This window comes from Polypterus senegalus, chromosome 6, assembly GCF_016835505.1.
Source record: "Polypterus senegalus isolate Bchr_013 chromosome 6, ASM1683550v1, whole genome shotgun sequence".
Classification (NCBI taxonomy): Eukaryota; Metazoa; Chordata; class Cladistia; order Polypteriformes; family Polypteridae; genus Polypterus; species Polypterus senegalus.
In genome coordinates this window covers 125859445-125886925 of record NC_053159.1, presented here as the reverse complement: position 1 = coordinate 125886925, position 27481 = coordinate 125859445, and the positions used below count along the sequence as shown (strand labels likewise).

General features: G+C 41.1%; 1 protein-coding gene across 2 annotated transcripts in view; it reads left to right on the top strand.

The window, feature by feature from the left end:
• The window catches only part of LOC120531563 (kinesin-like protein KIF12), a 50661-nt gene extending 23473 nt beyond the window's left edge, over nucleotides 1–27188 (top strand). Inside the window, exons 9-17 of one of the 2 annotated variants that reach the window (XM_039757079.1) lie at nucleotides 480–624; nucleotides 1888–2006; nucleotides 5695–5799; nucleotides 6045–6186; nucleotides 19447–19552; nucleotides 23477–23584; nucleotides 24001–24112; nucleotides 24190–24329; nucleotides 26729–27188. In XM_039757079.1, the coding sequence (XP_039613013.1) occupies nucleotides 480–624; nucleotides 1888–2006; nucleotides 5695–5799; nucleotides 6045–6186; nucleotides 19447–19552; nucleotides 23477–23584; nucleotides 24001–24112; nucleotides 24190–24329; nucleotides 26729–26954 (1203 nt within the window). In that variant the 3' untranslated portion in view covers nucleotides 26955–27188. The remainder of the gene's footprint in view (nucleotides 1–479; nucleotides 625–1887; nucleotides 2007–5694; nucleotides 5800–6044; nucleotides 6187–19446; nucleotides 19553–23476; nucleotides 23585–24000; nucleotides 24113–24189; nucleotides 24330–26728) is intronic. The other variant, XM_039757080.1, reaches the window with a different exon arrangement.
• Nucleotides 27189–27481: the final 293 nt, after the last annotated feature.

Here is a 27481-nt window from a genome sequence, read left to right as displayed (position 1 = left end):
ATGAAAAATAGCAGTTGCTCCTATTTATTCAGTATGCCCTCACTGTCTAGTGAATATTGGTTGCTTCATCAGAAATGAGTTATTCTTCTTTTGGGCCCCTTATACTGGTCTTGTTCTTCAGGGCTATTTTCTCATATGAGCAAGGTAAGCAAATGCTTAGTGTCCTCTGGGATCAGTAAACACACCAAACTAGACTGTTTTGGATATGTATACTATATAATTTAAGGTTGCTGAAGGGTGGAGATGTGGAGCCTCTAAATAGGTATACTGCATAGGGCCTTAGAATATCTCTGCTTCTCCCCAATCAAAATGATTTTGTCTTTGAGAAATGTAATTTTTGATGCAAAAAAGTAATGTGTAAAGAATGGTCATACATAAAGCAAGGATGATCAGTTATCCCTCTTAAGTGTGGCAGCAAGTTGCACTCATCATTAAAAGCAAGTTTAAAGGATTTGCACCTTTGCACCCCTGTTTTGCAGCAAGATAATGCCCTCGGCAGTCTTGGAAAGGAGGGTAAATTCTGCATTGTGGACTTAGCAGGCAATGAAAGAGTTAAGGAGACTGGATCATTTGGAGAGCTGCTGGAAGAAGCATGCAGCATTAACCGTAGCCTTCTCACCTTAGGTAGGTATGCCCTAAGCTTCTGTGTTGCAAAAATACTGTTGCCTTTATTGCTTTTGAATTAGGTGCTATTGTACCAAGAGTGCTGCTCTTTGTTTTTTTTTTCTTGCGTTCAACCTCAATTTTTATAGTTTTAAAGCATTTCATTAATATAAAAGAACACTGATATTTGATGTTTGACGGTATTTATGCAAAATATTTCAACAGTAAATTTATTTCACCTAACACTTGTGGTGGATAGCCTGGTCTACAGGTAGGTTGTATACAGCATAGGCTTGTGCAGGAAAGCAGGGTTCTAAGATTGAGAAAGAGAAGGATGAACTGGCAGAGCTAGTAGGTTGTTAACCCCCTGTCTTTTTGGTAGCAGCTAGTTCAACTGTCCACCAAAGTAACACCAAGTACCCCCTCTCATTCTCTCTTTTCTGCTCTGGCCTGTACCTAACAGTTGAGAGTATGCACTGACGTACCTCCCAAATCAATTATCCCTTGGACTCAAGGCAGATTTGACCCCTATTTTCAACAGGCCTATGGAATCAAATGCCAGCAAGATTTTTAAGGTTGGAGTGCTACTGTCAGAAATACAATTTGTGGTGTCATTACATCTTTTCAATTAATAGCAGAAATACTTTGCAGAAATATATTGCATGGAACTAACAATATGTGAAGCAGGTCTTTAAGGTACGATGCAGTAAACCCATGTAGACATTTCTAAGTCAGTTAGAGGTTTTAAAATTGATTAATGTTTAATAGGAAATGAGAACATACCGAAACGTAATCGGTGATGTGATCGTGCTTTTGTGTTTTTGTCAGTGTTCTGAGGTCTTTTTTATTGATATATACTGCATATCATGGAGACTCTTATCATAAATCGCAAGAGAACTTTATAATAGTCCAGCTGTAATGATGTCCTCAGAAAGGGTTAAGAAATCAATGAATGTTACTTTCTGAAAGGATGTTTTTGTGCATGAATAAGAGAAGGAATACTCTTCCAATGTAAATAAGACTTAACAACAACATCATTTTGGATGGCTGTTCTTGGTGGGGGCTATCAATTTCTGAGTGAATATAGGAGAGATAAAATTAATAGGATAATGACAACTCATTACTAAGTATGGGTATCAAAGGGAAAATGGGGTCATGTTTAGCCTTAAGAAAGTTTTTGTGGAATATTCTCAGTACTTTTATCTGGATTCAAAGTGACTACATTTTAGACTTAAATAATATTTAAAAGTATTTAATATGATTTATTTTGTTTCTGCATTTGAGGTAACTGCATTTCTGCCCTGGTGGATACCAGAAAAAAAGAGAGGCATATCCCTTATCGAGACAGCAAGCTCACAAAGCTACTGGCCGACTCACTTGGAGGATCAGGGCTCACTCTTATGGTAAGCAGTTTATAATGTTTTTTATGTATCAGCTAAGTAGTCAAAGGGCATATACTATATTTATGAAAGAGTATATTGGTTACCTGTTACAGTGTTAATATCATGATTAAGAAGGCAAGTGACTACAAGGCTTCCAGGCTACAAGACTGTTTTTAGCTTCTAGGACTTGATTATTTTTGTACATGGCATCATTATCTGGAAAAAACATTGCCTGCATATCTTCTTTACATCCCAGAGTGTGTCATAAACCATTTTTCATGTTGTTTGTTATTGCTTAGGTTTATATATATATATATATATATATATATTTTTTACAGGTCAAAAGTTTTTCAGTTTTTATTGAAATGCATGCAGTTTAATGTCTAAATGTCTCATGAAATAAACCCATAGAATAAATAAACAATGAAAAATAAAAAATAAGTCAAGAAATCATTAAGTGTACAAAAATTTATTCAAATTTTTGATTCATCAAAGTAGCCATGTGGCAGTATGGGTCGGTTACACACTACCGGCCTCTCAAACCTGTTTACCATTGATAATGTAACCAAGGGATGAGCCAGTAGATGAGGCCACAACACCCAAACATAACAAAGGGTAGGTGCAAAGTGATTAGTGCTTTTATTAAAACAATCCATCAGAAGTCATAACAGTGTTAAATACTGTAAGTGCAGTTAAACTCTCAATAAATAGATAAACTTAAAAAAACTGGAGCAATTCCCAGGAGGTTAAAATATCCATAAATGTGTTCAGGTAAAGTGAAGTTAAAATCTGCGGCAAGTAAAATCTTTACAGCATGTACAGTCAAAAATGTGTAAGCCCTGATGCCTCTTTCTACAAATGTCTCTCCAGCTCACCTTTTTTGAATCTATCAGTAAAATAAGACATCCCACCAATGGGCACAGCAAACCGTCAATCCAGGCCCTCGACACAACTGCCGCCTCCTTTCATCTCCCGCTGCCTCTCCCCAAACTTACACATGAGCCCACTGCGAGGCACTGGGTCACTCCAGTCCAGCTCCCCTTCTATGTCAACCCCCTTCAGCTCCCCATGAGGCTCTTCTTCCCGGCTGCTTGCCTCCATCTATCTGCACGCTGCTTACGCACTTTCCGTCTTCCTCATCCCTTCTATCAACCTCCGTCTTTCTTTCTTGCTCCCAATCATTTTCTGTCGCTCATTCTTCCAAGACTCTCCGATCTTTCCCTGACCCCCTTTCTTCTGCCAGTTTCCGTTAAATGCCTCCATCAACAACAACAACATTTATTTATATAGCACATTTTCATACAAACAGTAGCTCAAAGTGCTTTACATATTAAAGAATAGAAAAATGAAAGACATAATTATAAAAATAAATCAACATTAACATCGAATAAGAGTAAGGTTCAATGGCCAGGGGGGACAGAAAAACAAAAACTCAGACGGCTGGAGAAAAATAAAATCTGTAGGGATTCCAGACCATGATACCGCCCAGTCCCCTCTGGGCATTCTACCTAACATAAATGAAACAGTCCTCTTTGGCTTTAGGATTCTCACGGAAGGGCTTGATGATGATGATGGTCACGTAGACTTCTTCCTTTTAATCCGTCCATCATTGTTGGAGCATCATGAAGCTTTGAGTAGGTGGAGGTGGCGCAGGCCACCACCACAAAGAAACCGGAAAAAGAAACAGAAAAGAGAGTAGGGGTCAGTACCGATTTTAGAGCCACCATGAATAGTTGTTATGATGAATTGAACATACAGAGTATCAGGATTAAGTTAAATTACGATTAAAATGAAGTTATAAAAAGGCCATGTTAAAGTAATGTGTTTTCAGCAGTGTTTTAAAGTGCTCTACTGTATCAGCCTGGCGAATTCCTATTGGCAGGCTATTCCAGATTTTAGGTGCATAACAGCAGAAGGCCGCCTCACCACTTCTTTTAAGTTTTGTTCTTGGAATTCTAAGGAGACACTCATTTGAGGATCTGAGGTTACGATTTGGAATATAAGGTGTCAGACATTCCGATATATAAGATGGGGCTAGATTATTTAAGGCTTTATAAACCATAAGCAGAATTTTAAAGTCAATCCTGAATGACACAGGTAACCAGTGTAGTGACATCAAAACTGGAGTAATATGTTCTGATTTTCTTTTCCTAGTTAGGATTCTAGCAGCTGCATTCTGCACTAGTTGCAAACGATTTATATCTTTTTTGGGTAGTCCTGAGAGGAGTGCGTTACAGTAATCTAGTCGACTGAAAACAAACGCGTGAACTAATTTCTCAGCATCTTTCAGTGATAAAAGAGGTCTAACTTTACTTATGTTTCTTAAGTGAAAAAATGCTGTCCTAATGATCTGATTAATATGTGATTTAAAATTCAGATTACAGTCAACAATCACCCCTAAGCTTTTTACCTCCGTCTTGACTTTTAATCCTAATGTATCCAGTTTCTTTCTAATAGCCTCATTGTATCCATTATTGCTGATCACTAAAATTTCAGTTTTCTCTTTATTTAACTTGAGAAAATTACTATTCATCCATTCTGAGATACTAGTCAGACATTGTGTTAGTGAATCAATAGAATCGGGGTCATCAGGTGCTATTGATAAGTACAGCTGTGTGTCATCAGCATAGCTGTGGTAGCTCACGTTGTGCCCTGAGATAATCTGACCTAACGGAAGCATGTAGATTGAGAATAACAGCGGACCCAGGATAGAGCCTTGTGGAACACCATATTGGATATCATGTGTCTTCGAGTTGTAATTCCCACAACTAACAAAATATTTTCTCTCACACCCATGGAGATCAAGCCAGCCATTAAATTATTTATTTATTTAAAATGAACTTCTAATTGTTTAGCTGTCGACCTGCCATTCCACAAGCCATCTTTTTTCTGATAAAACAACCAAACTGTGGTAACCCTTTTGATTTAGAATGCAAGTCACTCTATGCAAGACACTAATCTGTTTCCATTTTTCTATTTTTGCTAACCTAAACTTTAAATTTAAACCTTTGGCAGTTTACTACTTACCTTTTCACCATTTTTGGTCATTCATTGCCTTTCACCTGATTAAATTTGAAGACAAATTGGAAAACCTGAGGTGTTCTAAAATATTTGACCAGTAGTGTATACTGTATATTGTACTGTTGTTTTAATTGGGATTTGTAGTTGTGCTGTATTGTTGTTTGTGACCAGTTGTTACTGTAAAACCACACCCATTTTCTTTTAAATTGATAAGAGTTTATATTATTCCTTGTGTGAGGAAATTATATGTTAATGTGTTTGTTGCAGGCATTCATTTTTACATTTATTTGTTTGGATAATACCTTTATCCAAGGCAATTTACAACATTTGAGATTTTTTGGTTTTCCAGTTGGAGCACAGACAGGTGACTTGTTCATGGTCACACAGTTTCAGTAGTTGGATTTGAATCCTCAACCTCAGGGCGTGAAACCAAAGCCTTAACCGCAGTGCCACACTGCCTAATGGCCCAGTCTTACTCTTTAACCACCAGCTCTATTCTAACTTGCTTGTGAAGTAAAGCAGCCATAAGATTTCAGTAAGAGATTGTTAAATTACAATTTAAAGAACTACAATAGGTATTCACAGACCTTTGAATCTGAGCAAGTATATGTGTATTCAAATAATTTACTGTAAAAATGTAACTTTTTTTGCTTTAGTGTTTATGATTATCAGCTTTTTCTGTCTTTAGATTGCCTGTGTATCACCTGCAGCAGAATGCCTCCAGGAGACCCTGAATGTTCTTCGTTATGCCAACAGGGCCAAGACAATCAAGAACAGACCTATGGCTAAGCTGGTAGTTAATGCAATGAGCTTTTCAAAGAAGCTTGTTTTGAAATACTTAGCTGTTTATTCTTTTAGAACCCTTTTATACAAAAGGAAAATACAGACCTCTACTTTTTTGAACAACAGTCCTTACATTAGTGAAATACTGGGGACACCAAATAAGATTTTCCTTAAACGCCTAACTGAAAATAACTAGTCTTATATGGCCTTGATATTAAAATAGATTTTTATATATTGATTTTGATGTATCCTTAGGACTCAAAGCAAAGGCAGACTGGTCATTATGATTATCAGATCAAGGTCTTAAAGGCAGAAAATCAAAAATTAAGGGAAAAGCTGCAGCTTCTATCAGTCAACAGTAAGCAGAGTGCAGGAAAAAACACTGAAAGTGAATCGGGTAAGTCCACGAATCACATCTTATGAACATGAGGAAGTGCAAAGCTTTTTGTTACTTTTCTGACTTGAAAGAAAGTAGACAGAAGTTGTGCCAGCATTTTGAAATTTGGCTCTGAAATATATGCAGCCTTTTGCTCTCAGAGGCTAAAGTCAAGAGTCCTTAAAACCCAATTATAATCATTCTTGGCATTATACAATTGAGAAGGCAGCGAAACAATAAGAAGCGAGAGAATGACATATACAACCATATTCATGAGTGCTGCTACTTCGGAAACAAAGCAAGGTGTAAACCTAAAGTTTAAATTAAGTTCATAGACAGGCTGCCGCTGGCGTTTGTCATGCCCACGGTAATCACGGGATACAAGTTTAATGAGAGGACGCAGGATATAAACAAGAGTTTTGATCACTTTGTAACTAAGTTAAAATTGTAGGTGAAGGGGTGTGCTAATGCAAATTGACTGTGTTTGTGGGGGATTGACAGTTAAGGCGGGTGGGGGAGTCACATCATCATCTCCCCTCCCATTCACCTCATTTCGCTCTGAGCTGAGCTCCGCAGCTAACGCAGTCTTACAGAAGTGACTTTGTGACGCTGCTACCAAATACTCACAGAAAAATCCACAAGTTAATACACATGCTGTGTCTAGAGCTTCTCCACACTGAATCCTCCAGGCACTACTTACAAAAGGTTACATTGACAATCGTGTTATTTTTAAAATGTTTCCTTTTCTTAGCACAAGCACAGCTGAGAAGCTTCGATGCATGTGCTCCATAACGCGTTAAAAATCACGCATTTAATCACAAGCAAAGGGGAACTTCCGTCAATGCATGATTTCCTGGTACACCGATTACATTGATCACCGCTTCCCGATTCATTTTACCCTCGCACCCCCTTGGTTTGAGTAGAAGTATGAAAAAATATGAAGTTAACACAGAAAAACAGATCACCAATTGAAGCTTTATGAATAATCGATTCGCCATCAATAACTGTTTTGGTAAAGCCATACTCAGTGTAATCCTCCTTCCATTTTATAATTTTTCCGCCACTAGCCATAATTAAATGAGCGGTAAAAATGTAAGAGCGGCGAGGTGACTTATTCAGGCAGGCAGGCGACAGCTCAATAGCTCGAATTTGGATATAAGTAGCTTCTATTTAGTCGCCAGAAATATCTTTGTTAGGAATGGAAGTTGAATTTAGTCTTTAAATTTCTATGGTAAAGAAAATGTTATGCAATGATGGCTACATTTAACTAAAACTTGTATATATAAAGTCATTCGCGAATATATAAAGTTTAAAACTTGATTATATAAAGTCACTTTCGGAATAAATAAAGTCAAAACTTTAATATATAAAGTCAGCGTCGGTATATATAAAGTCAATACTTGTTTCTGAATATATAAAGTCAAAACTTGAATATATAAAGTCAGCGCTGGAATATATAAAGTCAAAACTTGAATGTATAGCCTAAAGTCATTCCCAAATATATAAAGTCAAAACCTGAGTATATAAAGATGGCGTTGGAATATTTCAGAATATATAAAGTAAGAGCTGGAATATATAAAGTGAAAATTTAAATATATAAAGTCAGCGTCGGAATATATAAAGTCAGCCCTGGAATCTATAAAGTCAAAACTTCAATATATAAAGTCAGCATCGGAATATACAAAGTCAGCGCTGGAATATCCATCCATTTCCCAACACGTTGAATCCGACCACAGGGTCACGGGGGTCTGCTCGGGTGACAATCCCAGCCAACACTGGGCGCAAGGCAGGAACCAATCCTGGGCCAGGCACATGCATCATTTTCAAAACATTAACCGAACAGTGTTTTTTTAATTTATTTTTCTGAATACATTTTTGTTAATTTAGTTCAGTTCAGAGTCATTTCAATCAATAGATTTTGACTTTCACTTTATATATTCAGGAGTGAGTTTATATACTCCGATGTTGACTTTATATAATCAGGAATGACTTTATAAATTCCAACGCTGACTTTATATATTCAGGTTTTGACTTTATATATTCCAGCGCTGACTTTATATATTCAAGTTTTGACTTTATATATTCTGACGCCGACTTTATACATTCAGAAAATCAATGTATTTGCCTGTTTGGCACCCCATAGTATGTGTATGTGTATATATGTACACATGTATGTACACATGTATGTATATATATGCCAGCAACACTCATGACAATGACAAAACAATTACATTGTCAATCATGTTACGTTATTATTAAAATGTTTCCTTTTCTTTTTCTTCTCCGCTGCCAAGCGCAGGTATTTTGCTATATATATATATATATATATATATATATATATATATATATATATATATATATATATTGTGAACGCCACCCGGGCACAGACAGGCGGACATCTTGTTTAAACACCACCACACGTTTATTTACAATATTTACACAATAGAGTGGTCACAAAGACCCAGTCACGTGCACAAACCCCAAATAGTCCTCAAACTCCTGGCCACAATGCCTTTCTTCGGGCCGCCTCCACACTCCTCTTGCTTCGTCCTACTTCCACCCGACTCCAGCCTCGAATGAAGGAGGCGGCCCCTTTATACAGGACCGGATGAGCCCCAGGTGTTCCCGGCATTCCTCCTCTAGCCACGCCCCAGCGTGGCGGAAGTGCCGGCTGTTCTCCGGCAGCTCTCCGGGTATCCTCAAAGTCTTCCCCAGCACTTCCTGGTGTGGCGGGAGTGCTGGGGAAACAAGTCCCAAGGCATTGGGGCCTCCTGGCGGTGACCACGGGCCCCTACAGGGAAGGGCTTCCATGCCCTTGACCCGTGGCCCCCAAAGCAACCCGGAAGGCAAACCCCGTGATCCAGGCAGGGCTCTGACCCTCTTCCGGTCCCTCCTGGCGTCCCGGCGGGTCATGGCCCCTGGCATCCCTGACAGTGCCCCACAGCCAGCGAAGACCACTCGTGGGCAAGAGCGACCTGTCCCGCGAGGGCAGCAGAGCCCAAGCGGGCCCCACTCGAGGATAGCGGGGGCCCGGCCCCGCACTCCTAGCAGGGACAGGGGCGGAGACACAATCCGAGCACCAGCCCTTGGTGCATCAGGTTGTGCTCCCCCCTTTTACCGACACCCCGGGGCCTCCTCGATCGGCACCCCCTCCGAGACCTCCAGCGCCCTTTGGTCCGAGCCACTCGTTCCCCGTAGGCTCCTCCAGCTGTGGCGCAGCTGCGCGGCAGAGAGAACATTCCGCTGGCGGCCCGACATCAGAGGGCTGTTCCGCCCGAGGGTTCCTTCAGCCCGCCGGGTCCGTCCCTACAAAGAGAACACAGGGCAGAACCGCTGCCAAAGCACCCGCTTCGTGCCATGCGGGCAGCGTTCCCCCTCAATCACCCGGCACTTGCCTGATCGGCACCCTCTCCGCGGCTTCCGTGTCCCTCTCGATGATGGAGTCGTCGGCACCGCCTGCTCTCTTTCTGCCTGCCTCAGGGGGTCCCTCTGCTCTCCCAGAGGGCAGCCAGCCGTCTGCGTGCACCCAGCAGCGTCTCACCATATTGGAGGAAGCGGCACCCAGCCGCTTAATCCTCCCTTCACTCTCGGGCGCCTTGGCGGTGTGCGACTCAGATAACCAACGCGAGCCCCTGTCCCGTCTGCGTCCCCTTCATATCGGAGGAATCGGCACCCAGCCCTTTATTCCTCCGTTCACTCTGGGACGCCATGGCGGTTTGAGACTCCTTATGGAATAAAAGCGCCTCTGTCCCGTCTGCGTCCCTATAGTGCGGCGCAAGACCGCAGCCGACTTCGGGCGGGCGCTAGGACCCGGGGCACTTAGCAGCCCGTGTCCATTCAGCGTCCTCACGGACTCCCCCCTCGCCGCGCATACAGCCCGCGGCGCCGCCTCCTGTCGGAGGGCTGCTTACCGGAACTGATCGTTGTCATCACAGCCTTTTCAGCAGACCCTCCCGTATGCTTTACGGAGTCGGCTGTACTCACCGTCTCCGCTGTACCTCTCCGGCTGGAGATTCCAGCGTCGCGCCGTCCGTTGTTGATTGAAGCGTTCTCAGCGCCGCGGCGCCTTCCTCTCCAGTTCCAGCACCTCAGCCGGAGGCACATAGCACCTGCAACACGCTGCCGGCGGGCTGAAGGGACACCCCAGCTCCGCCAAAGCAGCCGGCAAAGACGGGAAGTGAAGCGACGTGGAGCCTACCTTTCTGTCAGCCTCCAGCGCCGGCCACTTCCTGTGGGCCTTCTCCTCCGGCCCAATCGGGTCTCCCCCCTGCCCGTGATGGACATTCCTTGGTCCCGCCTCTCTGCAGTCATCGGCGGGCCCGCAAGACACACCGCCCAATGGCGTGCCTGTCAGGGGAGGGACTTCTGGTCCGCGCCATCTTGCCTCCCCTTCTGCGGTGGCGGCGTGCCTGCCGGCAGCCCTGCTGTTGCCAGCGCCTTCGAGCTGCAGCGTCTCCTCCTCCACAGCCCTCGCGGCTGCCGCCCGCTGCCGGAGCCCGCAGACCAGCATCGCCTGCCACCGGCGTGGATCCGGGAGGTCCCTGCCTGCAAAAGAAAACACGCCCGGTCCCCATGGGCGGCTGCGCTAGGCAGGGAACTCACCTTCCCGGACTCGTCAAACCGAGGACACTTCCTCGGCGTGGCCTTTCTTGACGCCATGCGGTCCCGGGCGCCTTCAGCAACGGCCTGCTTGTAGGAGACCGCTGCACTCGTAGGCACGCCACCTGCCGCATCAGGGAAACATGGCCTTCCTGCGGACCCCTGGCGGTCCGTGGGGTTCCTTTACCCCGCGGGGCTGTGTGCACGCAGCACCCGCGGTACGTGGGTGGGGTCCCCTGCTGCACCGGGCCGTCCACAACAATATGTTTTTGATCAGGTCTCCGCCTTGAAACAGGCGGAGCATCCTGCCGACTATGCCAGATGTGAACGCCACCCGGGCACAGACAGGCGGACATCTTGTTTAAACACCACCACACGTTTATTTACAATATTTACACAATAGAGTGGTCACAAAGACCCAGTCACGTGCACAAACCCCAAATAGTCCTCAAACTCCTGGCCACAATGCCTTTCTTCGGGCCGCCTCCACACTCCTCTTGCCGTCCTACTTCCACCTGACTCCAGCCTCGAATGAAGGGAGACGGCCCTTTATACAGGACCGGATGAGCCCCAGGTGTTCCCGGCATTCCTCCTCTAGCCACGCCCCAGCGTGGCGGAAGTGCCGGCTGTTCTCCGGCAGCTCTCGGGTATCCTCAAAGTCTTCCCCAGCACTTCCTGGTGTGGCGGGAGTGCTGGGAAACAAGTCCCAAGGCATTGGGGCGCCTCCTGGCGGTGACCACGGGCCCCTACAGGGAAGGGCTTCCATGCCCTTGACCCGTGGCCCCCAAAGCAACCGGAAGGCAAACCCCGTGATCCAGGCAGGGCTCTGACCCCCTTCCGGTCCCTCCTGGCGTCCCGGCCGGGTCATGGCCCCTGGCATCCCTGACAATATATATATATATATATAGATATATAGATATGACAATAACACTCATATCAAAGACAAAACAATTACATTAACAATCATGTTACGTTATTTTTAAAATTTTTCCTTTTCTTTTTCATAACTTCTTTAACACACTACTTCTCCGCTCTGAAGCCTGGTATTCTACTAGTATATATATATATATATATATATATGTGTGTGTGTGTGTATGTATTGTCACAGACAGCTGGGGTTGTTACCCGGCCGGGATGCCTAAAAGGACCGGAAGGGGGCAAGAATAGCTTCCGGGCTATGAGGGGGTAACCGCCCTGGAATAGGAAAGGACCACAAGAAAAGATTATAACCCATTGGGACCCATGGCCACCGTCAGAGGGCACCTTAAACCTCGTGTGACCTGGAAATAGTTACTTCCGCCACACTCGACAAGATGGCGGAGGAACCTGCCAGGGATGCCAGGAGTGCTTCCGGTGCAAAGGGCAGCACTTCCGCCAAACCAGGAAGTGCTGCCACCTGGAGCACATCCAGGCAGGAATAAAAGGGGCCACCTTCTAGCAATCTGGGAGCTAGAGTCGGGAGAGGGAGCAGGACAAAGCTCCCAGGAGGAGATTGGCGGCTAAGGACTGAGAGAAAGAAAGTTCATTTTGGGTGATTATTGCTGTGTGCTTTGTGTCATGTTAGGAACTGTCTCTATTTATGTTAAATAAACGTGTGGCTTTTATAAAGATGTGGTCTCCGACTGGTGGTGTCCGGGCAAGTCTCACAGTATATATACAGTGCATCTGAAAAGTCATTCACAGCGCATCACTTTTTTCACATTTGTTTATGTTACAGTCTTATTCCAAAATGGATTAAATTCATTTTTTTCCTCAGAATTATACACACAACACCCCATAATGACAACATGAAAAAAGTTTACTTGAGGTTTTTGCAAATTTATTAAAAATTAAAAAACTGAGAAATCACATGTACATAAGTATTCACAGCCTTTGCTCAGTACTTTGTCGATGCACCTTTGGCAGCAATTACAGACTCAAGTCTTTTTGAATATGATGCCACAAGTTTGGCACACCTATCCTTGGCCAGTTTCGCCCATTCCTCTTTGCAGCACCTCTCAATCTCCATCAGGTTGGATGGGAAGTGTCGGTGCACAGCCTTTTTAATATCTCTAGAGATATTCAATCAGATTCAAGTCTGGGCCACTCAAAGACATTCACAGAGTTGTCCTGAAGCCACTCCTTTGATAGCTTGGCTGTATGCTTAAGGTCGTTGTCCTGCTGAAAGATGTACCGTCGACCCAGTCTGAGGTCAAAAGCGCTCTGTAGTAGGTTTTCATCCAGGATATCTCTGGACATTGCTGCAGTCATCTTTCCCTTTATCCTGACTAGTCTCCCATTTCCTGCTGCTAAAAAACATCCACACAGTATGATGCTGCCACCACCATGCTTCACTGTAGGGATGGTATTGGCCTGGTGATGAGCGGTGCCTGGTTTCCTCCAAACGTGACGTCTGGCATTCACACCAAAGAGTTCAATCTTTGTCTCATCAGACCAGAGAATCCTTCAGGTGCCTTTTGGCAAACTCCAGGCGGGCTGCCATGTGCTTTATACTAAGGAGTGGCTTCCGTCTGACCACTTTACCATACAGGCTTGATTGGTGGATTGCTGCAGAGATGATTATCCTTCTAGAAGGTTCTCCTCTCTCCACAGAGGACCTGTGGAGCTCTGACGGAGTGACCATTGGGTTCTTGGTCACCTCCCTGACTATGGCCCTTCTCCTCCGATCGCTCAGTTTAGATGGCTGGCCAGCTCTAGGAAGAGTCCTGGTGGTTTCGAACTTCTTCCACTTACGGATGATGGAGGCTACTGTGCTCATTGGGACCTTCAAAGCGACAGAAATTTTTCTGTAACCTTCCCCAGATTTGGGCCTCGAGACAATCCTGTCTCGGAGGTCTACAGACAATTCTTTTGACTTCATGCTTGGTTTGTGCTTTGACATGAACTGTCAACTGTGGGACCTTATATAGACAGGTGTGTGCCTTTCCAAATCATGTCCAATCAACTGAATTTACCACAGGTGGACTCCAATTAAGCTGCAGAAACATCTCAAGGATGATCAGGGGAAACAGGATGCACCTGAGCTCAATTTTGAGCTTCATGGCAAAGGCTGTGAATACTTATGTACATGTGCTTTCTCAGTTTTTTATTTTTAATAAATTTGCAAAAAAGTAAACTTTTTTCACGTTGTCATTATGGGGTGTTGTGTGTAGAATTCTGAGGAAAAAATGAATTTAATCCATTTTGGAATAAGGCTGTAACATAACAAAATGTGGAAAAAGTGATGCGCTGTGAATACTTTCTGGATGCACTGTATATATATATATATATATATATATATATATATATATATATATATATATATATATATATAATGATCTACAAATAGATTGAGTTGAAGATTACTAATGACTTTTAAAATCCGTTTGAAAGGAATAATCTATACTAATAAAAGGCAAAGCCCTCACTCACTCACTCACTCACTCACTCACTCACTGACTTACTCACTCACTGACTCATCACTAATTCTCCAACTTCCCATGTGGGTGGAAGGCTGAAATTTGGCAGGTTCATTCCTTACAGCTTCCTTACAAAAGTTGGGCAGGTTTTATATCGAAATTCTACACGTAATGGTCATAACTGGAAGCAGTTTTTCTCCATTTACTGTAATGGAGATGAGCTTCAACGCCGTGGGGGCGGAGTTTCGTGTGACATCATCACGCCTCCCACGTAATCACGCAGTACATAGAAAACCAGGAAGACCTCAAAAAAGCGCTCAAGAAAACATGCATTATATAATTGAGAAGGCAGCGAAACAATAAGAAGCGAGCGAGTGACATATACAACCATATTCATGAGTTCTGCTACTTGGAAACAAAGCACGATGTAAACCTACACTTTAAATTAAGTTCATAGACAGGCTGCGCTGGCGTTTGTAATTTAGTCCCTGCCCATATAAGGCCGTCCGTCAGCGGCAATCCAATAGCAAACTGCCACGGGTAAATATTCACGGGTGAAGGACTGTGCTTATGGAGAGGAAGATGAGATGGTCAGGGTGGTGTTTGACACAAACTCAGCGAAACTGCGAGAGAAAGTTTTAAGTGCCAGGACTAAGGTAACATTAAATAAAGCTATGGACATAGCACGAGATGGCACCAGCACAGCTGGGAACCTTCGATGCAAGTACACCGAGTGGCTCACGTGAACTGACGCAGTGCACAGATAAAAGCAACAGTTCCAAAGAGCTGAACAAAACCGAATTACACAATTGAAAAGGCAGCAAAAAATATGAAGCGTCTGATAAGCATATTCATAAATCCAGCTACTGCGGAAACAAAGCACACGGTGGAAAAAGTCAATGTCCGCTAAAGGAAGACAGTGTAAAAAACCCGTGCATGCAGTGTGTCAGGTCTCAGATAAAGAAGAAGGCGAGCTGTTTATTGATGCAGTAAGAAGCGAATCGATGAATGAAACCTGTCATCTTTACAGCGATTGACAAACACGGAATGTAACTTGAACACAACACATCCTACAAATACGAACCTGATTGAAAGAAATAATGATAATCAAATCCTTGATGACAGCAACACTCAGTAACACTCACAAAACAAATACTGTATATTGACAGTCATGTTACGTTATTTTTAAAATGTTCCCTTTTCTTTTCTACCTTTTTTAACACACTACTTCTCTGCTGCGATACGCGGGTATATATATATGTATATATATATATCCCGCTCTACATACTCGAATAATGGATACTTTATTCGCCATCAATGATTGTTTTGGTAAAGCCATACTCAGTGTATTCATTAGATGAGCGGTAAAAAGTAAGAGCGAGGGAGGATGACTCATTGAGGCATGCAGGCTGTAGTCTTGCGTCAACTCTATCTGAATTGCGATCACATTTGAAAAATATATCTTTTCAAGTTCTATTTAGTCCATATGTGTCAAACTCAAGGGCGCGGGCCACATCCGCCCGCGTGTAATTATATCCGGCCCGAGATCATTTTATATACTGTATTATTGTTATTAATGGCCGGGTATATGAAGCGCTGGTAACACAATAAACTACAGATCCCATAATGCAGCGCTTCAGCTGCCTTGCCGAACACTTACCGCGTTAATCAAGTCTACCTTATGATGCTGCAAGTTATTGCGAAGCTAGAGTTATTGCGCAATGAGTTTGCACGGCGCTTTGGTGACTTTGAAGAACAAAAAAAGTCCGTCTACATGCGGCTCGAACCTTGTGCATGTTTGGTAGCACATATCTGTGTGAGAAGCTCTTCTCAGTGATAAAGACTAACAAAACAGCACACAGGAGTCGCCTCACTGATGAGCACCTGCAATCCATCCTGAGAATCTCCACAACACAGAACCTCACACCAAACAGAAACGAACTTGTGGCCAAAAAAAGATGCCAGGCGTCCAGCTCTAAAATGACATATGAGCAAAGACAACTGAATGATTTGATTTGTTATTGCACGTAAGAGCGGGAGTCAACCGTTTTAACAAACAGCGTATTGCACTGATACGAAATAGCTGTGTGTGTATATACAGTATGTAGATATGTATGTATATGTATATATATGTTTATATATGTGTGTATGTATGTATGTATATATATATATATGTTTATGTGTGTGTGTGTGTGTAAATATATATATATATATATATATATAACAACAACACTCATCACTCATCACTCACAACAGTGACAAAACAATTACATTGACAATCAGGTTACGTTATTTTCAAAATGTTTCCTTTTCTTTTCATTGCTTCTTTAACACACTACTTCTCCGCTGCGAAGCGCGGGTATTTTGCTAGTACTCATATATAACTGATCAAATCTGGATAGGACCATAGTATAAACAGTTATGATGCCAAAGAAATGTTTCTTCTCACAGATCACTATAAATCTTGTACCTTGATACTTTCTTTGCTTAACTGCACTTTTCATAATACTGAATTCAAAGAAGATCTTCACATCATTTCCTGTATTTTCTGTCAGATCTGCAGATAATGCCTTTAAAATATTGATAGCAAAGAGTACATTTAAAAAAGCATTTGTAAAGTCAATGTACAGAATGATGTTGGACTCTTTGTGAGTATGGCTATTCTTATCTGATATTGTTCAAAGTCCTACATGAACTTTGACTAGTTTCCTGCCAGTTAGACAACATTCACTATCTTAGAGGACAGACTGAAGTGCATTTGATTCCATTGTCAAGGCCTAGTGTGCCAAAATCTGACAGAACAAGTCATGACTGTATTCTAAATTAAATTTTACCTGTCCCCTATCCTTCATCTTAAAAGTAGTGTGCCAACATGTGGTTTTTTGGACCAGATTCAAGCAGGTATTAGAAGCTATTCAGCCAAAAGACACACTTTGACATGTGCCGCTCCAAAGCATACCAAGAATTAAACTATGGCTTTCACTAAATGCTTCTGTCTGTATCAGTTAAACCTTCAGATACTTTAGAATTTTGCCCAGTTTCAATCAGTTAGCTGTTCCAGGTGTAAATCTTTCTAGTGTAAATAAAAAAGTGGTCCAACATTTCTTGCATGTCATTACTTTTACCCTGCATAATCACTTTTTAATTCTCACAGTCTCCCACTTTCATGCAATTGTTTTTTATTTCCTACAGTTTCACAAGAACAGCACCTTACCAAAGGCATATGAAACTGGCAACAACACATATTAAAAAATAACAAAAAAATAGTGCATGAATCCTTATTAGCAATAGAAAAACAATGCAAAGTTTAACACTACCACAGATGTTTAGTATAGCATAAACTGCACTTAGAACTCATGCTCTTTGCTCAAATGTGTAAGGACAACACTGTGCATGCAAAGCCATAGGGGTTTGCTAAGGTTGGAGACTGGACAGGTGCAAAAGCAACTTTTCTCAGTAATGTGAACCACTCATCCATCAAAAGTACAGTATAAGTGGACCTGTTGAGACATCTTGGTTCTTTGGCAGTCACCCAACCTTTGTGGAATAAATAGTTTTCTCTCTTTTAAAGGCAAAGTGGTGGATCTGAGGCTAGTGATTTGCACCAGTAATTGGAAGGTTGCTGGTTTAAATCCTGTAAATGCCAGAAGTGATTCCACTCTGTTGGGCCCTTAGACCCTTAACCTGAAATTGCTCTGTCCTGGGTGTGATGTTAATCTGCATCCAGCCCTGCAAGCAGATCCTCCAACTTGCAGGGAAAACTTGGGGATTGTTGGCAGGATTGGCACTCCAGTCACTGTAAAAATTCTCACACTGTTCCACTCCATTAAATCTAGTGTGTTGCTGAGGTGTTACCTGTTACTCAGGTCCTAATCTAGGATCTTGTGGTGGTTTGTTGTGTGTTGGGTGCAGCAACGCACTGTATATGTGCATGCTCCCAACATCTCTCTCTTTTTAAATTTCTCTTATGCTTTTATGTTTGTGGCTTTTAATGGGCAGTCTCAATCGACATTTAAATTACATAAGGTAATGTATTATATTCATGCTGATTTAATTACAATTCAGATATGAAGTCAACCATGTATTCATAAAGTATATCCAGACAAACTTTAGGTGCCTTTATCAATACATTTAAAACTGGTTAATCATTAATTCTTTGTGCTTCAGTTCAAATAATCTTCTTATATAATACGCTACCATGGCTTTTCGTTTGTCTGTCCAGGATTTTAAATCACATGTAGCTCACAAACCGTTTCACCTATTGACCTGAAATTTGGCACATATATACTACGTACAGTAACATCTACTATCCACTTTCGGGGTGATGATTGACCTCCAAGTTTATTCGTCTTTTTATTTTATTTTATTGTAGAATCAACTCTCTGCAGCGGCCAACAGGGCGGCCATGCGGCGCATGCGTACGGGCGCCGTTCTCATTCCCTACCAACTTCGCCATCACTTCCTCTACCTCTTCATATCTTAAATCATTCTTGCAGCAGATTAAAAGGCTTAAGTGCCAGCTTAAGTAAAAAACATACAAAGTAATTGCAACACAAACACTGACTTAATTACTTTTAACGCAAAAAGGTGCTGACGAAAGAAGAGCTGCACAGGAAGCAGCAAGCACATCAACCACTGAGCAAACGAATGCTAAACATACAGAGAAAGAGGATGAAAACTAGGAATGCTCAAGTCAAGTGTATTCTCTGCACATTATCGTGCAGTGCCCCATTACTGGAGTTTCATATTTTGTGATCATTTTCAGTTATTTGACATGATAAACTATTTTACAAGTTTCTGGTTGGATTTCTGTACTCCCATAATCTTGTTTCTTCATAATTACAAATGCATTTATGAGAGGATAGCCCCCTATAACTTTGCCTTTTCTTACAGTAAGTTCTGGAAGAGTTCTCACAAAATAAAGTGTACATTAAAATGGAAGGCCGTGCTTGGGATCTCTTTTTTATTTTAGTCCTTAGAAGGTTCTTTTTCATTTGGAAATCCTATTAACAATCAAGAACTTTCTGAAAATATATGAAAGAATATAGTAAGTGAAGTGGTACATGGAACCAAATACTGATTGACATTTTAAAACCCTCATATCTGGCTTAACAGAAAGGTCTGTGTTAATCACAGTTTTTTGTAATGTGCCTTGCAGTTTAAAGTATTTGTGCTTTAGCTGAATATAGGTAAGACATGCAAAGAAAAACAAGCATTTTATTTTGGTGATTTGATGATTTTATTTTTAAGAAATTAATACTTGATCATTGTTTCCCTTCACTAGGGGAAAATGAAAGTCTTAACCAATCAATCAAGAATTCCCCATCCATTCCTAGTCATAGTCTTTATGGCCTTCTGCAGGAGTTCATGCTGGAAAACTATGCACTGAGGTGATTTCATATACTTTGTTATACAGATTCATTTGATGTAATGCCTATTTTTATATCAAGAGGTCTGGAAAGAATATTATTAACAGCTATGCAATTGCTATTTTTCTATCAAGTCTTATCAGCTTTTCCTGCAACTTGTTACGACAGCAAGCCATGCAGTTGTCTGCTGCTCTTCTTGTTGTTCTTTGATGCTTGGCTTCTGTTTGGTTTTCCTTTTTGTCATCTTTTGCTTCTGATTGACTTTCTTTCCTAATCTTGTATAAATGTTAAATGTACTAATCAGTTTGGGTATTATGGCTTACAGTTTTTCTTTTCAAGGTTTTTTTTATTCTGCCTATTTTCTAAACAGTACGGAGGAAAGTCTTCAAATATTTATACACAATTCTATGTGTACATTTGCAGCATTGCCCTGATTTTTGGATTTGTCTGCAACAGAATCTGACTTTTTTGTAGTTGATTTGTACAGCACAGATGTCTGGACTTTCCCTAAGACTTCATCACCCAAATTTAATCCATCATGCAGATCTCAACTAGCTGGTCCCTTGTTCATGGGAAGATTGTCTGGAATTTCACAGTTGCCTAATATTTGTTAGTAATCTTACATGTATTGGCAGCATGGAACTACAGTGGTTGGCCCTGCTGCCTAATAGCCACAGAGTCCTGGCCTGCAAATGTCCTGTGAGGAGTTTGCACATTCTCCCTGTGCCTGTGTGGTTTCCCTCACACATTTCAAAAACATATGCTGAATATTAGGTTAATTTGACAATGAGTTTGTCTGGTTGGAGCTAAGTAAGTAAGTGTGTGTACATGAGTGGGTTCTGTGATAGACTGTCGCTCTGTTGAGGGTCATTTATGGCCTAGCCCCCAATGCTGCCAAGATGATCATCAGTTCCCCTTGACCCTGAACTGGCTATACAGTTGTGGAAGATGGGAGAATGGATACTAATGTATTCATTGTTTTCAGAAATATTTGCCTTGCTATGTGGGTAAATAATTTTCCAAAGCACACACAGTATACGAGGGGCATTCTATAATTTATCCACATCAATAGGAAAGAAAAGTTTTCAAAAAAATGTTGTTTTATTTTTCAATATAGTCCTCCGATAGCTCCTTACACTTCATCCACTTTTCCTGCAATGACTTTAATGCCTTGACGTCTTCATCACTTGAAAACCGCTGTCCATGGAGAGATTTCTTCAAAACTCGGAACAGGAAATAATCTGAGGGAGCCAGGTCATCAGGACTGTAGGGTGGATGGTTCAGCTGCTGGAACCCACATTCTTGGATGGCAGCCTGTGATTGACGTGACATGTGAACCGGTGCATTGTTGTGAAGAAGCAGCACGCCTGCTGTGAGTTTTCCTCATCTTTTCTCTTTGATTGACACTCACAAAGCAATCATTCTGTTGGCATAACTCTCCCCTGTTATGGTTGTCTTGTGTGGCATGAACTCCAGAAGCAAAAGTCCTTCAATACCCCAGAAGACAGTTGCCATGACTTTGCCTGCAGATTTTTCTATTTTGAACTTTTTTGGGGTGGGTGATGACTTGTGCTTCCACTGCATTGACTCCATTGTGGACTCAGGATCTCTGTGATAGACTCAAGTCTCATCTCTGGTCATCAAACAATGAATAAAATTCACATGGTCTTCACCGAGCATCTCCAAGTTCTCCTTACAGCACTGGTGCCTCATGGCCGTCTGACATGATGTCAGCATTCTTGGAACCAATCTTGCACCGACCCTTGACATGCCCAACTTTTCATTAAATATTTTCCAAACTATACCTGCCGATATGCCCATTTCTTCAGCTATTCAGGAAATTTGTGTGTCTGACAAAATTAAATCCTCAACTAACTTGAACATTTCTGTGAAAGTTGCTTCTACAGACCGTCCAGTGTGAGGGTCATAATCAATGGACTTTCTACCCCACTTAAACTGCTTGCTACAAAATTTTACTTTGTAGGATGGAGCAGACTCACCATAAACTGCAGTCATGTGTTCATTGATCTCCTTTGGCTTTTTTCTTTCTTTTGTGAGAAATTTTATCACTGAATGTTGCTTCAAATCTAGCATTTTCTTACTTGATTCACACAAGGACTCTCCTGACATCCTGTCTTTTGGAATGTTAGACTCGCACTGAGCCTCAACTGTGCATGAGTAACCTTGAGACGTGACACAACCTGCCCAGACTTGTTTCAATATGCTTGCTACTTTTTTCATACTCCGGTACATAAAGTATTGAACATGTACAGTATGTCCATTACAAGAGGGAATCGCATGCTCTTGTGTGTAGAGATGTGTCATCTTTATGGAGGATTAATGCATCTAAATAAGCTATATTTTGAATGAACAAGTGCCATCCCAAGCTTGATGAAAACATAATTGATTAGAGTAGCTAAAGAAAGTAGCATCTGTGGTGTGCGTGTACTATATCTGCATTTATGTGTAGTCATTTAAATGTGTCAAAGCTTTCACTAAAAAAGTAGGCATTATTTACATGTACAGGAAATTAAGATTTTTTCATTTCAAAGAACTGAAAAGTACATATGAAAAATGTTAAAATGGTAGATTGTAATTTGTAAAACAACTTTGTATTTCATACCATCCGATACCATGTCATCTTCTCAGTCTGCTTAATCCTGAGCATGATTGGGGCCTATCCCGATAAGCATAGGCCACAAGGTAGGAACAAATCCCAGGACCGGGCACCATTTCATTACAGAGTGAACACACACACAATGACTAATAAATTACATTATCACATGCATGGTAAATTTTACTATTTCTGTGTCAGACTAAGAGTGTAAAACTATGCCTTACAATATGTATGAAAACTTTAAGGCATTATTTTTTGATTTTGAGGTACAAAGTATAACAAATTTTGTGTACCTTGATACTCTTTGTCTAAAGTTGATAAAAAGCATTTATGAGGTGATATTTTTATAAATCACTTTTTAGTACAGTCGATTCCGGTTAATTGGACCACCAGTTATTCGGACCAGCCGCTTATTTGGACCGAATCCTAAAGAACCGAAACAGATCATATTACATAAGCCTAATTTTGTTCGCTTATTTGGACCAAAATTCCATTTAATTGGACCAAAGAACGTGACAGAGAATAAGAAAAAGAAGCCACAAGTCGCCCGCAGAAAGCGGATGTAAAGCGGGTCATCAACATCGGGAGGATCCCTGGGCTCCGCAGGAGAATTTATGTTTTTATCAAAGGTCAGGAAGTTGGAAAATTTGTACCAAGTGCAAACCAGTGGGGGTGAACATCCCTGCCCTTTCTTTCCTAAAACAAACCGCCCAGTAGCTGGCGACATGAAGTCGAGCGTAAACAAGTGCAGTGTGTAAACAGAATGCGTCAGATCACACTAGACAAGTTCTTCAAACGTTGACTGGAATTTGGTAATGTAACTGTTTTTATTGTGCTTCGCATGCTGAGTGTCGTGTAGATCATTTTGAAGAATTTGTAGATTTCTTTTTCAATAAACAAAGTTGTAAGCAACCGTACATGTACATGTACGTAGTTCTTGATTTTTACGTTCGCCATACGCGTGTGCAGCACAATAAAAGTCATTATGACATTTTAATATGTTACTTATAGCACGTCCCGTCTTGGTTGCACATGTATAGGGCATGTTCGTGTAATCGGACCAGCCGTTTATTAGGACCAAAATGATCGCGTCCCGATGTGGTCCGATTAACAGGAATCGACTGTATTTCATTTTAAAATGCCACAGTGAACTGGAGAAAGTTTGGACTCAGAAGCTAAGGGTTTTGTGCAGGTACTCATTGGCTGAACATAGACTGTTTCAGTGTGTTTACTTGTGTTTTTTGTTTTTCATTACTCCCATGTCCAATTTGTATCCTATCACATGAAATAATAGATTTGCCATTAATTGTGTGTTTGCTTTGGCCCAGGCAGGAAAAGAGCACTTTGCTTAGAGATAATGACACTTGTAGACATGAGATACAACGTCTGTGGAATGAGAACAAATGCCTGATTATGAAAGTGGAGGACATGAAAAGGTGCTGTTTAACCATTTATATCTGTTATTTGTTGTTTGTCACTGCCCCAGTGCCAATATAATGCATTTAAAAACGTTTTAGAGTCCCTGTGTGATGGACTACAAAAGCCTTGCCCATAATAAACAAGTAGTGTGGCATGGTGGTTAAAACTTTTGTGCTTACCTGGGTTTGTGGGCAAGTTACTTCACTTGCCTGGGCTCAAATGTAGCCAGTTGTATTGTAAGCCACCTTGGATAAAGGTGTCAGGCAAAAGAAATTAATAACAGACTATCAATCAGAAGGTATGGTTAGGCACAAGTAAAAGAAACAACTCTACTTTATTTTTGACACTTATGGGAGACAGGTGGTAACCAAATATTTATTTTTCCATGTTTGTATATAATCTATTGGCCTTTGTTTTCTTGTTCATTTCATAGGCTGGTGTGCTTCACCACTTTAGACAGTGGAAGACAGTCAAGAAAAGAAAGCAGTAACTGTGGGTGGGTCAAAGGGTTGCACCCTCCATGCTGTTTGCTTCCTTTTAGACATGTAAGTGTTTTATTATTTGTTATTGGTATGGAATCCTGCATTTTACTTCACTTTCAGAGCCTTCTCTTCTATTACAGGCCACTGATCTGACTGCATGTGAGTATTGCTTTCATGACAGCCACTTCAAAAAATCTCCAGATTCCAGTGTTTCTTTCCTGCAGCAGCCATCTCCTATGACAAAACAAATTGTGGAAACCAGCTCTAACCATAAGAAGAGGTAGTTGCAAAGTCATTTTTATCAATGATCTCATAAAAGAACATTCCCCACAAATAAAGTCTGGTATCAGTCAGAAATGTAATTATGTCCTTCATGAGGTAGAAGTATGTAATAAACAAGAATAGTTGCATCAAATATTTGAAATATTAAAATGTAAGCTTCAATTTAAATGTTTAAAATCTAAATATTCTCCATTATAATAGAGATTTGTCAGATTTTCCCCATCAGATAGAAGTCCATGGAAGGCCAGATCCCTATTATAGAGTGAAAAATCCAAAATAACATATTTGTAATCACTGACCTTGAAACAGTTTAAATGATACCAGACACTAGACATCAAAACGTGTCCAATGGACAAAAAACTAAAGTGATTTCAATGCGTTCATAAGTAATTCTTATGGACACAATATTTGCATTGTTTGTGATGTTAGTCAGGACCCTTTTAAAAGTAATTCTGACAAATACAATTCCATAATCATTTAATTTTTAGTAGCAAAAAATATTGTAGTTTCTTGATGTAAAGTTTAAAGTATATGCGTTATGTCATTGCCTCCATACTGGTCCGGCTTAGGTTTAATTGGGTTGTAATTCCAGATGGCCAGTAATGTGTATACAAGAACATATTGGTGTTAGTCTGGATTAGTGTAGTTGAAGTCTGTTGTGTCTGTGAGGTGTTTCAGTTCCTCTGTGCTCTTACAGCTACACTGAACACACTTGTCAGGATCTATTTAGAATATTTCCTTCTCTTGGTTTGCACCTATTGCTAAAATTACTTGTCTTGCTTAAGTGGTGTGCTTTTTCCCATGAGTCATATACAGGTGCCGGTCATAAAATTAGAATATCATGACAAAGTTGATTTATTTCAGTAATTCCATTCAAAAAGTAAAACTTGTATATTAGATTCATTCATTACACACAGACTGATGTATTTCAAATGTTTATTTCTTTTCATTTTGATGATTATAACTGACAACTAATGAAAGTCCCAAATTCAGTATCTCGGAAAATTAGAATATTGTGAAAGGTTCAATATTGAAGACACCTGGTGCCACACTCTAATCAGCTAATTAACTCCAAACACCTGCAAAAGCCTTTAAATGGTCTCTCAGTCTAGTTCTGTAGGCTACACAATTAATGGGGAAGACTGCTGACTTGACAGTTGTCCAAAAGACGACCATTGACACCTTGTACAAGGAGGGCAAGACACAAAAGGTCATTGCTAAAGAGGCTGGCTGTTCACAGAGCTCTGTGTCCAAGCACATTAATAGAGAGGTGAAGGAAGGACAAGATGTGGTTGAAAAAAGTGTACCAGCAATAGGGATAACCGCACCCTGGAGAGGATTGTGAAACAAAACCCATTGAAAACTGTGGGGGAGATTCACAAAGAGTGGACTGCAGCTGGAGTCAGTGCTTCAAGAACCACCACGCACAGACGTATGTAAGACATGGGTTTCAGCTGTCGCATTTCTTGTGTCAAGCCACTCTTGAACAAGAGACAGCGTCAGAAGCGTCTCGCCTGGACTAAAGACAAAACTGCTGTTGAGTGGTTAAAAGTTATGTTCTCTGATGAAAGTAAAAGTCAGTGATGGTTTGGGGTGCCATGTCATCTGCTGGTGTTGGTCCATTGTGTTTTCTGAGGTCCAAGGTCAACACAGCCATCTACCAGGAAGTTTTAGAGCTCTTCATGCTTCCTGCTGCTGACGAACTTTATGGAGATGCAGATTTCATTTTCCAACAGGACCTGGCACCTTTACACAGTGCCCAAGCTACCAGTACCTGGTTTAAGGACCATGGTATCCCTGTTCTTGATTGTCCAGCAAACTCGCCTGACCTTAACCCCATAGAAAATCTATGGGGTATTGTGAAGAGGAAGATGCAATACGCCAGACCCAACAATTCAGAAGAGCTGAAGGCCACTATCGGAGCAACATGGGCTCTCATAACACCTGAGCAGTGCCACAGACTAATGACTCCATGCCACGCCGCATTGCTACAGTAATCCAGGCCAAAGGAGTCCCAACTAAATATTGAGTGCTGTACATGCTCATACTTTTCATGTTCATACCTTTCAGTTGGCCAACATTTCTAAAAATCCTTTTTTTGCATTGGTCTTAATTGATATTCTAATTTACCAAGATACTGAATTTGGGACTTTCATTAGTTGTCACTTATAATCATCAAAATTAAAAGAAATAAACATTTGAAATACATCAGTCTGTGTGTAATGAATGAATCTAATATACAAGTTTCACTTTTAGAATGGAATTACTGAAATAAATCAACTTTGTCATGATATTCTAATTTTATGACCAGCACCTGTACACTGTACATGAACTACAAAAACTAGAACGCTTCTTCTCTTTTTATAATCATATCTGAATTTTCTGGTTTTGCTACAGCTGCAAGCATGGAAAGTATGATGAAAAATGCAATGACTACATCAGTATTTCTCCAATCAGTACTCCTGAAAGAAGTAAGCAGTGCCCCAAATGGTTTAATTTTACAAGCCCTCATCACCAAAGCCTTACTCTGAGACCAGAAGACAAAGTTGAGCCCTCTGCCCCTCCTCTTTCAACAATTTCCTCCTTTGAACTGGACACCATTATTTTCCCTCCATTGACATAAGAATAACAGGTAAATACTGAATTAGTACAGGTGTTAGGATCCAGATCTTCATTTCTTCTTACTTTTCACATAATTAATAGATTTAGTAACCATATTGACTCAAGAAAACTCCAATATGCAGGAATGGTGTAATGATAGAAAATTAGCCATCAGCTATCACCAGACAGAGCAGTGTGGCCGAGTGGTTAAGTCACAAACATTAAAAACCACTGAAGGCACCCATACTCATATATATATCAGTTGGCGCACTATAGCTTTGTATTTGTAAAACACCTTGGAGTGCGATTCATTACAGAAACGTGAATGCTGATAACTTATCACATCCCTTCTGTCTCACTAAAAGAACAGAAGTTGCAAAACTGAAGGAATAAGGAATTTAAGAAAAATGAAAGTGAATCTAAAAAACAGAACAAGTTCATGCAAATGATATGGGAAACATCTTATAATTTTATTAGTTACTAGATGTGTTCAAAATGAAAGTACAGTAGGTGATAGGAAGTATTTTTGCTGACAATTTTAATTGCTGA